Source organism: Lissotriton vulgaris, chromosome 5, assembly GCF_964263255.1.
Source record: "Lissotriton vulgaris chromosome 5, aLisVul1.2, whole genome shotgun sequence".
Classification (NCBI taxonomy): Eukaryota; Metazoa; Chordata; class Amphibia; order Caudata; family Salamandridae; genus Lissotriton; species Lissotriton vulgaris.
Genome location: NC_141693.1, coordinates 1,595,833,399 through 1,595,846,718, shown reverse-complemented (window position 1 = coordinate 1,595,846,718; position 13,320 = coordinate 1,595,833,399). Strand labels below are relative to the sequence as shown.

At 45.3% G+C, this 13,320-nt stretch overlaps 1 protein-coding gene across 1 annotated transcript in view; it reads left to right on the top strand.

Moving 5' to 3' along the window:
• Positions 1–13,320, top strand: part of IPO4 (importin 4) — a 2,281,504-nt gene that overhangs the window by 973,085 nt on the left and 1,295,099 nt on the right. Inside the window, exon 13 of the mRNA XM_086923725.1 lies at positions 9,292–9,400. Within this exon, the coding sequence (XP_086779851.1) occupies positions 9,292–9,400 (109 nt within the window). The remainder of the gene's footprint in view (positions 1–9,291; positions 9,401–13,320) is intronic.

Here is a 13,320-nt window from a genome sequence, read left to right as displayed (position 1 = left end):
ACTATCATTGATTTGTTTTTCTAGGTCTGCTATTTCTGTGCTCAGCTTTTGGAGTTCTTCTGTCGCTATATCAATTCCTAGCACCATCCAGTGCCGTGAGCATGTCGTACTAATGTAGCTAAACCCCTTTAAATATTTTGGATTGGTAGTGAAGACCCCCGGTACATTGCGTACTTGCAGGCCAAGGGGAATGACGTTAGATTTTAAATAATCAGTCAAAAGTCTAATCATTAGGAGTAAGCGAACCTCTTTTTTTCTTTAGTTTCTCTAAATCAGATGGAGAAGTACTGGATGTAGATGGACTCTCGGTTGGGTCAGAAAAGAGACGGACCTCCCAAGATTTTATTAATATATTCCAAGTTGTACATAGGCGGGTGGGGATCAGACATGCCTAGAAAGGACAGAATTTAAGGGGGAAAGGAAACACAAGAAATCTGACAAAGGACAGGTTGAACCCACTCGAGAAAGAGAGAGGGGCTGGGATTACCCGAATCCCTTGCAATCCAGCGATTGCGCTAACCCTTAAGGTATAGTATAGGGACCTTGGGCATTACGTTTTTACAGAGAACAGTGGTCCCTATATGAAATCGATATACACAAAAAAATGAACATATACTTGATAAGTAATATGACTTCTGTCCGTCCGGACAGGATTTATTTTTCAATATGTGCAGAGATAAAAAAGTGTTTTCTAAGAGAAAATGTCAAGCGGGCACAGCTGTGACCCTTAACATGCAAGACAGAGCCATTTCATAACTGTCCTCTTCGCCTCCTTACTCTGAAGACTGCTTTACTGGTTGCCATCACCTCTGCCAGGAGAGTAAGTGAGCTCCAGGCCCTTTCTTGTAAGCCTCCTTTCCTTTCAGTCCATCCGGACAAAGTTGTGTTGCGGACGCGACCCTCTTTCCTGCCCAAGGTGGTCACAGCCTTCCACATCGGGCAGTCCATCACCTTGCCCACCTACTTTCTGCCTCCGCATCCCTCCAAAGAGGAAGAGAGGCTCCACCGTCTGGACCCAAAATGCGCGCTCTCCTATCTGGATTGCACACGCCAGTTCCGGGTGGATGACCAACTCTTTGTTGGTTACGTGGGCGCTAAGAAGGGATGGGCGGTGTACAAACGAACCATTTCTCGATGGGTCGTCTTGTGCATCAAGGCTTGTTACTCTTTGGCTCGAAAGGAGTCTCCTGTGGGGCTTTGTGCTCATTCCACACGGGCCACGGCGGCTACTACTGCCCTGGGCCGGGGAGTCCCCTTGAAGGTCATCTGTCAGGCAGCTACGTGGGCCTCGCTGCACACGTTCGCAAGACACTATTGTGAGAAGTTGGCCTGATATGTAGTGCTCACTATTCTAGTGATCACTGTGTATCATTCCAAACAACCCTTATTGATGATTGGTTGTAAGTCAACCTTACAGACCAGCTATCCTAGTAGCATGGACAAGAGCAGTCTTTAGGCTAAACTCTAGAGGGCGTGTTAAGCCAGCTGTTATACCATCACATATACCCCTTGAACACCAAGTGAAAGGACGCCACACAAGTTGTTATGAAAATGAAAGGATATTTTTTTATAACAAGTCTACCCTGAACTCTTTGAGTCAGGGAGCTTAGCACACGACAAAACTCTTAAGAAAATACTTTAAGTTGCACAATTTACACAAATGCCCGAGGGGCACGAAAAACCAAATACTCTAAAAGTGGAATGCGAAATACTAGCAGGTAAGTAACAAGATCCAGAGGCTTCAGGATCGCTAGGACTACACTACTGAACCCTAAGGTTAGGAGCAGGAGGCCTAGGGAGATCGGGTGCAGAGTGTGCACTCTCACGCGGGATGCGGGACAAAGTCTATGGGTGCTAGTATTCGTAAAGTTAGTTATCGGACGAATCCGACTAGATAGGCTGAAAACGAAAAAGGATCTGGACACTTAGATAGTGAACCTACGTTGGAGCACCAAAATGCTCAGGTTACCTAGCCTAGGGGCTGCGGCTGCATAGGGTTCAAAAGACGTCGGGAATCCTCGTTACAGTCTATGGAGCCTAAAAGAAGAATTTGCTGGCAGGCGACCAGTGAATAAGTTTGATGTGATCCAAGCCTGGATCGATGATGGAGACGACCTGAAAGCAGAGGGGACTCAGTTCTTAATCACTAGCCAGGTATTTAGGTGGGCACCAGGATGGCACCGGATGAAGTCACCTCGACCAGGTGAGTGGGCGACGCTGGACTCTGCTGTCCCTCGAACCATGAGGCATTGTCGGCGACCAGGATGGAGGTGCAAGCTGTCCCACGAAGGTGTCTGCTGTCGGCGATGCTGGACCCAGGATTGGGGCAACAAACCTTGGCAAAGTCAAGCCCACGCCGTGGAGTCAAGATGGCGTCTGGAGTGGACCAGGAGGGTCCGGGGTGCTCCTCTCTTGGAAGGGAGCAAGGGCCAGTCTGGAGCAACCAGACCAGCGATGTAATCGTCGTGGTTCGTCGTCATGTGGTAAATTAATTTTACCGTATCATTTTTCCATATAATTATCAATAAAAGTCAGCTCATTCAAATGAGAGGCAGAGTCCGTGGGATCTGAGTCATACGGGCTTTAATGGAAAATCCTCGAGGATTGGACATCATGTTCCATCACCACTAAGGTTCAGGAAGGGACATTCAACGTTTTATTAACATTACACATTATATATAGTAAAATGGTACAATTGAAACCAATACAGTAGGCGTAACAGGTGAAAAGAGAGAGATAAGAACACATGTGCGAAACTAGAGGTGTGTAAAAAGGCGTACACATGGGCGTGCACTGTACATGTCAGAGAAACGTCACAAGAAACGTCACATGTGGGTGGATGCGTAGAGAAAGTTTGCAGGATCAGCAGAAACCTATGACCTGAATGCGCGCGTAACTAAGCATGACGTGGAACTGGGGAGAACTGGGGGCTTTGACTTTAGCACTAGTGGAGGAGACTGGCGTCTGGGATGTCAGGGCAACCTGTACCTATAACATATCTGGTATCTCGTGTTTGGAGGATGTAGTGTCTGAAGTAAAAGGTCTCTCGATCAGAGGCCGTTCAAATACTGAATGCTAGTGCGTGCTTACGTGTCTTGGTGCAATGCGGAGAGCCATGGGCCTACCATGGTAACTGGTTCAGTAAATCACTTGCAAGGAGGGCAGGAAGGCCGGGCCCTTTGCTCTGCAGCCGGGAATATGTTTACCTATTTCACTAGACTGGAATGTGTTTTCGAGGAGGCTGAGCAGATAACTGTAGGCAAAATACGCTTTTGGCAGGCAAGCAGGCCGAGCCGGGCACCGCTTCGCTGGCAGGAAGTAAGGCAAGGGTCAGGGATGCATACAGCTTTCAGAGACAGGAGAGATGAGGCTCGGGGGGCCTCGTTTAAGGGCCTAGCTCGACTGGGCCAGGAAACATGGAGAAAAAAACGTGTGCGAGAATCAGAAGTGCACCATGTAAAGACGTTGGCACCATAGGCCTAGAAGCCTAATTAACGGGATTTCTTGGCATGACTGGATAGCTGACATGTTAAGGATGATTTAGAAAAGGAGGTGGTGATGAACAGAGTGTCTGAGTTAAACAGACCACTCTTACCCAGTCCAAAGATCAGGGCTTGATCCATCACCGTTATTTATCAGTTATCCCAGTTTCAGAACCTGGCTGTATGCAAATTAGTATGTTCCTGTCCCAGTGCATGATGGGAACAGGGCAAACCAAACTACAAAAGCCAATTCTTACACTTGGAAGGAAACAAGCTCCCGGGGACCGGTTTCTGGCATTACAGCCGTCTTCGGCCCGGTTTGCTTGAATCCTGATGGTGCAATGAGCAAGGGTCTCACATCTGAGAATACCCTTCCACGCTTAAAGTGGACAAAAATATTTACAACAAGGGGTGGTGAGGGACAGAGTCTCTGAATTAAGCAGAAAGCTCTCACCCAGTCAAGAGATCAGGGCTAGATCCAACACCGTTTTTTAGCTCACTGCACCATCCCAGTTTCAGAACCTGGCTGTATGCAAATTAGTCTTTTAGAGGTTAGATATAGGAATACTATATCTAAAGCAAAGGGTGATTACACCACCTTGCCCCAGCTGTCATGCAGCCAGTTGTGTCAGATTTGGATGGCCAGCCAGGGGTGGCATAATACATGCTGCAGCCCCTGGTAGGCCCTGGGTACTCCTATGCCCTGGATACCTAAGGTATACTGTACAGGGACTGATAAGGTGGCCCAGTACAAATTGGTAAATGCACCTAAGGTACATGGGTGTCATTTTAGAGAGAGAACATCTATTCTGTGGGTCTGATTAGCAGGCCCACAGCCAGGGAAACTCGTAAACCAGTGAAGCAAAAAGCAAAAATCTGGGGTGATCATAGGATTGCAGACCCTACTCTCCTACATCAGTTTCAGCTGGTTTTGGTCCATCCAAGATTTGATGAACCTTATGGTTGACTGGAAATGCAGGATGGAGTTTTCAGTATTGTCGATGGTGAAGAGTAGCTGTAAGTCGTCAGCGTAGTTGAAAACCCTCACTTGTTCGTCTCTAAGGGCCTGGATCAGGGGGAGTATGTATAAGTTGAACAGGTGGGGTGACAGGGAAGAGCCCTGTGGCACTCCACATGTGATGGATTGTTTGGCGCCTGTTAGGTCTCCAAGACATACTGCTTGAGTGCGGTTCTCCAGGAAGGACCTCAGCCAACAGGCCGCTGTGTCCTGTATGACGGCCTGTCCGACGCGGTCGATCAAGATGTTGTGGTCGAACGTGTCAAACGCGGCCAACAAGTCCAGGAGCACCAAGGCCTGTGGAGAGCGTCTGTCAGCGCAGTCTCGCAGCGTATCCAAAACTGTGCTGACTACTGCCTCTGAGTGTGCCGGCCGGAAGCCAGCCTGGTGGGGATCGAAGCAGGCGGACTCCCCAAGGAAGTTAGATAGGCATTTAGCCACGTGAGCCTCCAGGACTTTAGCCAGATAGGGCAATAAGGAAATGGGCCGGTAGTTAGCCTTACAAGCTGGGTCAGCCCCAGGTTTTTTTAGGAGCGGGATGACCGTAGCCTCTTTAAACGCTGAAGGGACTAAGCCGGAGGTCAGGGAGTTGTTCAGGAGTGTGAAGGCAGGGGCCGGGAATGTGGAAAAACACTCTTTCAAGATGTGGGGGGGGCAACTGTCTGAGGGGGCGCCGGATTTTACTCTTGTCAGTAGTTCCCGAAATTGGTCCTGGGTTATGGGTGAGAAACTGCTGAGGGTGCCAGGGATAGACTTGATTGTCATACCGGTGGTGAGTGGGAACGCCGGTTGGCGAATGCTAGCTTTGATAACTGTTATTTTATCGGTAAAGTAGGTGTTAAGCGAGTCGCAGAGAAACTGGGTGGGAGTTATCTTTGGGCGGACATTGTCCAGATTCGTCAGTTCATTAACCACTTGGACGCTAAGGGAATTAGTCCCATATAATGAGATTTCCATTGAAATGAATGGGCAGTGCATGACAAGTTACCCTTGTCATTAGCATCCAAGTGGTTAAGGATAGAAAAAATATCCTTAGATCTGTTTGAGGACTGTAGGATTCAGGACGAAAAGTAATCCGCCTTTGCAGCGGAGATGGCGTTCGTTCTCCTTCCTGACCCTAGTGTAATTCATTTTTAGCTCAGGGTTGTATTCACGGCGCCATTGGCGTTCTAACTGCCGCAGTGCCGATTTCCTGGATTTTAGATCGGAGGAGAACCATCTGTTGGCATCAGCTCGCCGTGCCAGTCTGACTTTTTTGTAAGGGGCGTGCAGATCGCTGGCCGCTTGTAGCCAGCTTGTGAGAGTGGATACTGAAGTGTTGATCTCACTCTGAAGGGGGGGGAGTGGTGTTAGCTAGTGACTGTAAAAAAGCAGTTTTGTCCATTGCGTTCCAATTCCTAGCTAACCTGCCAGCGGCTGGTGCGGTAATTTTAGTGGGGATGAAACATAGTTTGAATTTGAGGATTAGGTGGTCTGACCAGAGGCATGGCAGAATGGTCGGGGTTGTTACGCAGGTGGTGTTAGACCACACCTGGTCTAGGATATGACCCTTGCGATGGGTAGGGGAGAGCACTAGTTGGGTGAAGTTTAGGTTGGACATGAGATCAGTCAGTTCGGCCGATTGGGGGCCCTCCAAGGGATATTTGTACCAGTAGTTTAGGTCTCCTACAAGGAAGATCCTGGCATGTTCGAGTGCTAGATTAGCGACTTGGTCGCTCAGGGACATGGGGAACGATGGCATCGACTTGGGGGGTCTATACAAGAGGACACATGCTATTGTCGTGCTGGATGTGGTAATTTTCAACACTAGGTTGTCCGTGTTTTCCAACGAGAAGCAGGTCGGAGTGGTGACGACCAGATTTGAGCAGATAATTGCCGCAACTCCTCCCAACCCCCCCACACTTTCCCCGTGGCACGGTCTGCATGGATAATATAATAGTTAGGTGGAAGGGCCGCTATTATATCGGTGGCGGAATCGGGAGTTAGCCACGTTCCGTAAGTAGGAGAATGTCCGGTTTCTCCATGTCCAGCTGAAGGAAAATGTCCATCTGGTGTTTTACAAGGGAACGGGTGTTTAGGTAGAGTATGGTAAGTGAGGGGGGAAGTGGATCAGCCTGTACCTGGTTGTTTGCAGGGGTTATCAGGTGATAGCCCTGGCTCAGAATGACATTCTTGCAGAGCCGACTGAGTGTCTCCATCGGTAGAAGGCCCTAGGCATTGTTTTTGTACTCCATAAGGTCGGACCTGGGATAGTGGATAGAACGGGCGGCATGGTCTGCCCCTAGTCCCGCAGGTCGAGGACAGGCGCAAACGGGCTTGTCTTTGGCGCGCCCGCTGCGCTCGTCCGCTGCGCTTCCTGGGAGGGGGGGTTCATTTGTGGCAGTAAAGGTGGGAAGGGCCAAGCACTGTGCCGCTCGCCTGCTCCTCTCCTAAGATAGTGGCTTACGCTCTAGACCCCGGCAGCACCTAATCGGCTGCGATGGGGCGAGCAGGATTTGTGGGGCGGGAACAGGAGAAATGAAGATAAATGCCCAGAGTGAGCGTTCGGTGAGTTTTAAAATACAAAGTACACAATAACACTTTTAAAAAGTAATTCTTTTAAAAGCAATTCATTAGCTCACTCGCATAGCAGTCCCGGCTTCCGCCTCAGGACCTCAACATCCGCGTGCACACTGTCACACTGTAAGGGTGGACATAATAATGTCACTAAGAACTCGAAGTTCTTACACGCTCCAGGAGTTCTGGGACAAATCAATACTGAAGCAGGGGGAAGTCCCGTACTGCTGAAGGCTGGTTCTCTTCAAGAACTCTTTGTACTCTGGGAGCTTAGTGGAAGTAGCCATTCCATGTTTGGACTGCAGTGGCTGTGTCTAAATATGGTTATGATTCTTATGCCTATATAAGGATATGACAAGTTATATCTATATAAGGGCATGAATCTGGAAAATTACACTGGAGCCCTAGATATGTTACAACACACCTAGCAGCTATCACTGCATACAGGAAATCTGCATCTCAAACCTTTTTTCAAAATGCCAGTGGTGAAAGATTTTCTTGAATGGCTAAAAAAGGTTTACCCCCCAGTGACATGCCCATCTCCTCCATGGGAGCTCAACATAGTCCTTACAAAGCTTATAGGTGCTCCTTTTGAGCCCAATCACAAGGTCTCTCTGCAGCATTTATCATGGAAATGGCCTTTTCAGTCACCATCACTTCTGCCTGCAATGTTAGTGAGATTCAGGCTTTTTGTTGTAGACAGCTTTATACTGTCTTCCACGCTAACAGGGTGGTTTTAAAAACCCATCCAAGCTTCCTGCCAAAGGTGGTCTCAGATTTACACATCAAACAGGCGATTATTCTCCCTACCTTTTTTTCCAATCCCTCTACTCCACCAGGGAGGTCTCTCCATTCTTTGGACATCAAGAGGGTTTTGAAAAGTCTATCTCGACAAAATTAAGTCCTTGAGACACACGGACCAGTTGTTTGTTAACTATGGTGTCAAATACTGGTTCAGCAGCCTCTAAGAGGTACATCTCTAGATGGATTTTTTTGTGTATATCCTTGGCCTACCAAATAGCTAATAAGTTTCTTCAGGGCAAACCCAAAGCACATTCCACCATGGGGAAGGCTTCTTCCATGGCCCATCTAAGAAATGTGCCTATGTCAGAAATTTGTAAAGCAGCTACTTGGCGCTCAGTTCATACTTTCACCCACCATTACTGCTTGGACTCTGATTCTCAGGCAGATGCCCAAGTTGGGCAAGCCTCTCTGAGGAATTTGTTTGCTTAATGTCATGTTAAGATACTTAGTCATGTATTTTTCTATATTATTTGCTCGTCCGCGAGGTAGCAGGTATGAGCTTGCTACTCTAGTCGGTGCTTATGACTATTGCGGAGTATCCCCTGAAAGAGAAGGATTAGTTACTTACCTGTAATCCTAGTTCTCTTCCAGGGGTATGCTCATCAAAGTCATAAGCAACCCTCCCTCCTCCCCGGACGAGCATTTTTAGTATATTTGGTAGTGATTGAATCTGTTAATCGGGTTGCTACAAGTTAGTACACTGTAAAAAAAAGAACTGACCGAAATGTCACCATTTGGTGCATGATGGGAGCAGAGGTGCTGCTGGAGGTCTTAAAGGCACGGTGTCCAAGTTCTTGGAAGCCTAAAGGCAAGGTGACAGTTTTTTACTGTACTGAGATGTTTTTTTCACCTATGCAGCCTTAAGGCCAAATGCCTTCTATTACCTGCTTTTCTTTATGAAAATAAAGGTTTTCTTGTGTGACACTATTGCAGTGTATGTTTTCTATTACAGTATTTATGTGTAATACTACTTTTTATGCAAGAAAAACCTATGTAACTTTGGCATGTTGCCCTATTGGAAATGTTACACTGCATATTTATGGTTATTATATACATGTAAATAACTAATCCTTTTGCACTACCTATATCTGATCCTATCCGTTTGCTGACTTTGTCCTTCTTATATGGCATATCACTTATCTTTTTCTTCTCTTATTGTTCTCGCCCTCCTAATTTATTTTGCATATTTTTGCTTTTGTTGTACTTTCTTCTCTGTATAAACCATAGGTTTGTAATGCTGTCCATCTTGTTAGAAAATGTGGCGCCCTACCTGAGTGGTTTTTAATTAATTTCTTTTTATGTCCGCCAAGATATTCTACTATGTGTAGATTGGGAGAACACTCATAATGAAGTATTAGGTATACATATAAGTACATTTCTCTTCTTTGCTCGCTTCCTCCCTTCATGTTATGTCTGCCTGTGCTCTTCTAGACACCTACAGCCCATGTTGCATTTGGTCTGTCAAGCCCTGGGAGATGATAATGTTGTCGTCCGGAACGCAGCGCTCTTTGCCCTGGGACAGTTTTCTGAAAATCTGCAGGTAGGAAGACTTTGCTGTTATCTCTCTCAATCCTGTTTGTGTGAAAAGTTCTGTCCCTTACACATCACAATTGTGCACTGTCTCTTAAAGTTCTTTTTTATAATTGATGTCTAATGGTGCTTGCTCCATTCATGGCAAAACTATTGTAATATATACATGTATACAGAAAAAAATAAAAAACTTTCAGACATTGATTACTTCTCGTCTAATTCACATTATAGACCCTCTACAATACATCATTCATAGTTGCGCTAATTTAACAGTTTCAGTGTCCGCCCACAGGGCAGGGATTGAGTTTTCGACTTGTGAAGTATAGTAGCTAATTGTATTTTGCCTGCTCTGAAAGGACACCCTGTGCACCATTCTCATCCGCTTATATTGTGACTGTCCTGATATATATGGAAATTAACATGGGGAAAACACGTTTTGGGTTCCCTCTTTTTTTCCTTTGCCCCGGCTTCACGAATAACCCTGAAACTTTCAAGACCAGAGCTGACCGTAGCAGGTCACAATTCTGTAAAATTTTGCGAAGCCTCGGCGCCAAAGATATTGGCAAAACAAAAAATACTTTCCCTATGGAAAAAAATATATATATGTGTATATATGTGTATATATATATGTATATATATGTATATATATGTGTATATATATGTATATATATGTGTATATATATGTATATATGTATATGTATATGTATATATGGATCGGGTACTGAGTAGAGGCATGACTTTCTGCCCAACAGCCAAATTTGATCCTGTGGAAACGAGAATTGATATTTTCAAGTTTGTTCGAAAATTAAAATTGGACAAAATCTATGCTAATCGTCCACCACCAGACCCAGTAACAAACACTGGCCCTACCGATGGAACAACTAATGATCTCATCGATGAAGATCTGCCCCTCCTTAAGATCACACACTCCTTAGCGGGTACTGAGGACCTACCCAGCTCAAGTGAGGTACTCAAGAGGGAAGAAATCACGCAAAAACGAGATCCAAGTAACCTCAAGAAAAAATCTAGATTCCTACCTCATGCCACACATGACGCCATTGATGTCTTCAATGATGCGGTTTTACAGGACCTGGAAAAACTTGCTGCCCAAAAAGTGGAAATTTCGAGAAAAAATTCCAACATCTCAAGTATGGAATGGCAAGCCATAAGATCGCTTAAGGAAGATAACTCAATAGAGATCAAACCCTCAGACAAGGGAGGGAACATAGTTATTTTTGACAAAAATCAATATAAACTAGAGGCGCTCCGACAACTGGAGGATAGAGACTGCTACGAGACGATTAACAAAAGAGACTTTGAGCAATGTGTCTTGGAATACCATGGACTGTTGAAAATGTGGCGAGATGATGGCATGTTAAGCAAAAACGAATATGAATATCTATACTGCGAACATCCAATTATTCCCACATTCTACCACCTGCCGAAGGTGCATAAAGATATCAGGCACCCTCCAGGAAGACCAATCGTCTCCTCAATTGGCAGTCTCTTGGAAGCAAACTCTAGATTCATCGACAACTATTTATCCCCATTTGTTAAAGACCTTCCATCGTTTGTCAGAGACACTCAAGACTTCCTAAGGATAATTGATGGGATACACTGGGACACTGACATGTTATTCATTACTCTAGATGTTGCAAACTTGTACACGTCCATAGGACACCAAGATGGACTCCTAGCGATTGAATGGTTCTTGAAAAAGAAGAACATGCAATTTCACCAACATAATCGCATGTTACTGAAAATGACTGAATTCTGTCTCTTTAACAATATCTTTTTGTTTGCGGTTACACTATACCGCCAAATCTGGGGGACCGCCATGGGCACGTGCTTCGCCCCCAGCTACGCGAACCTTTTCGTGGGCTGGTGGGAGAAGCACGTGGCCTGGGGGGGGACCAACGAATATTGTCTTGACCACATTATGGTCTGGACAAGATATATAGACGACTTGTTTGTCGTTTGGCGGGGTGACAGACCCTCGGCTGAGAGGTTTGTGACGGCGCTTAACAACAACAGTCTCAACCTGAGATTTACCAGTGAAATAAGTGAGAAGTCAGTCCACTATCTAGACCTGGAGGTGTTTGCGGCAGGAGGTAGCATACAAACCAAACTCTACCGCAAACCTACGGCAGGAAATGCCGTCTTACACGCTGCCAGTCACCACCCCAAATCAATGGTGAAAAATATCCCCTATGGTGAACTGTTGCGCATCAAACGGAATTGCTCTGAAACCAGTGATTTCTTAGATGCACAAGAAGCAGCAATATCTAGATTTCAAGAACGGGGCTACTCCAAAACATCTTTATTAGTAGCCTCGAAAAAAGTGGAACAGAAAAACAGAAAAGACCTCCTGGTAATCAAAAACAAACAGGCAGAGACAGAATCAGCAACAAGAATGATAACAACTTACAACATGAGATCAAAAGAATTGGTCCAAATCTTTAATAACAACTGGCATATTCTGACCACAGACAACATCTTAAAGAACAGAATATCGCCCAGACCATTGATCACATACAGACGTTGCCAGTCAATCAGTGATAATCTTATCAGGAGTCACTACACCGACCCCCCTATAGCGCCCAGATCCAAACCCATACAAGGTTTTTATCCTTGCATGCACTGCAAAGCATGCAAGTATAGCCAGAAGAAAACCAGATATGAGGGTAGACCCAATGATCCTCGACCAACTAGAAATATCACGAAATTCCTGAATTGCAACTCGGAATTCGTGGTATATATTCTGGTCTGTCCGTGCTCCAAGAGGTACGTTGGTAGTACCATCAATCCAGCAAAGAAGCGCATCTTGGAGCACATGCGTGCCATCACAAACAGGGACAAGAACTATCCGGTGGCACGCCACTTCGAGACCAACCATAACAGTAACAGGGATCTCTTGTCATTCTATTTAATTGACCAACTAGGAAGGCAAGAAAGAGGTGGGGACAAGATCAGAACCCTCAGGGCTATGGAATCCAGATACATTATAGACCTTCAAACAATGAAACCGACAGGTCTCAATAATGATGAAGAACTTTGGGTACATCTGGACTGATTAATAGGGGTATCTCTTCACAAGTAATGATCTGCAACTTCTGAAACTGAAATATAGTAACATCTGCCAAACTCACCCCTGCACACAATATAGTATGTAAACTATACACTTATGTCAGGGAGTCATATGCCCATACAGGGCTAGACGTACAAAAACAAAAAACAAACATGCCCATCCAGGGCGCTAAGTAACCAATGGACTCACACACATATACTAAACAACTTAACAGAGAGAGACCAAATATACACGGTGCACTTTAATGTATTGCTATCAAAATGAAGGTTAAATTACACTCACATTTTCCCTCAACTGATTATGTAGTTCCTCATGTAGATTGCTCTTGCGGAGGACGAACAATGATATTACTTAATAGCATTCAAAATATCAAAATATAAAAGTATTTCAAGATATACATGTTTATATTGACACAATGTATATATGTATAATAGTATGAATTGAACTGGTCGAAAATGTATTCTCTCTAAGTTGCTAGTGAGCCAAAGAATATCTAAATGAATTACGAAGGGAAGTTTTTCCCTCTTTGTTTTTAAAATGCACGAGCACTTTATTGATCGCCATTTTCTCCCATGCTGTATGGAGAACCAGTATGCATTAGCACCTTTCAATATGTCTGCCACTATTTCTACGTATTGTTGGCTTAGTCCTCTTTTTATTGTTATGAAGAGATGGAGTTTAAATGGCGATTTTTCACATTGCACATTGACACTGAGGAAGCCGTTTCACGGCGAAACGCGTTTGTCTTTGGAAGGGGTGACGGGGGTCTGTCAATAAATCTAAAAGTATCCAGCTTCGAGTGCCATCTGCTTTCTTGGATGTGAGCGAGCGTGTAGCAATAT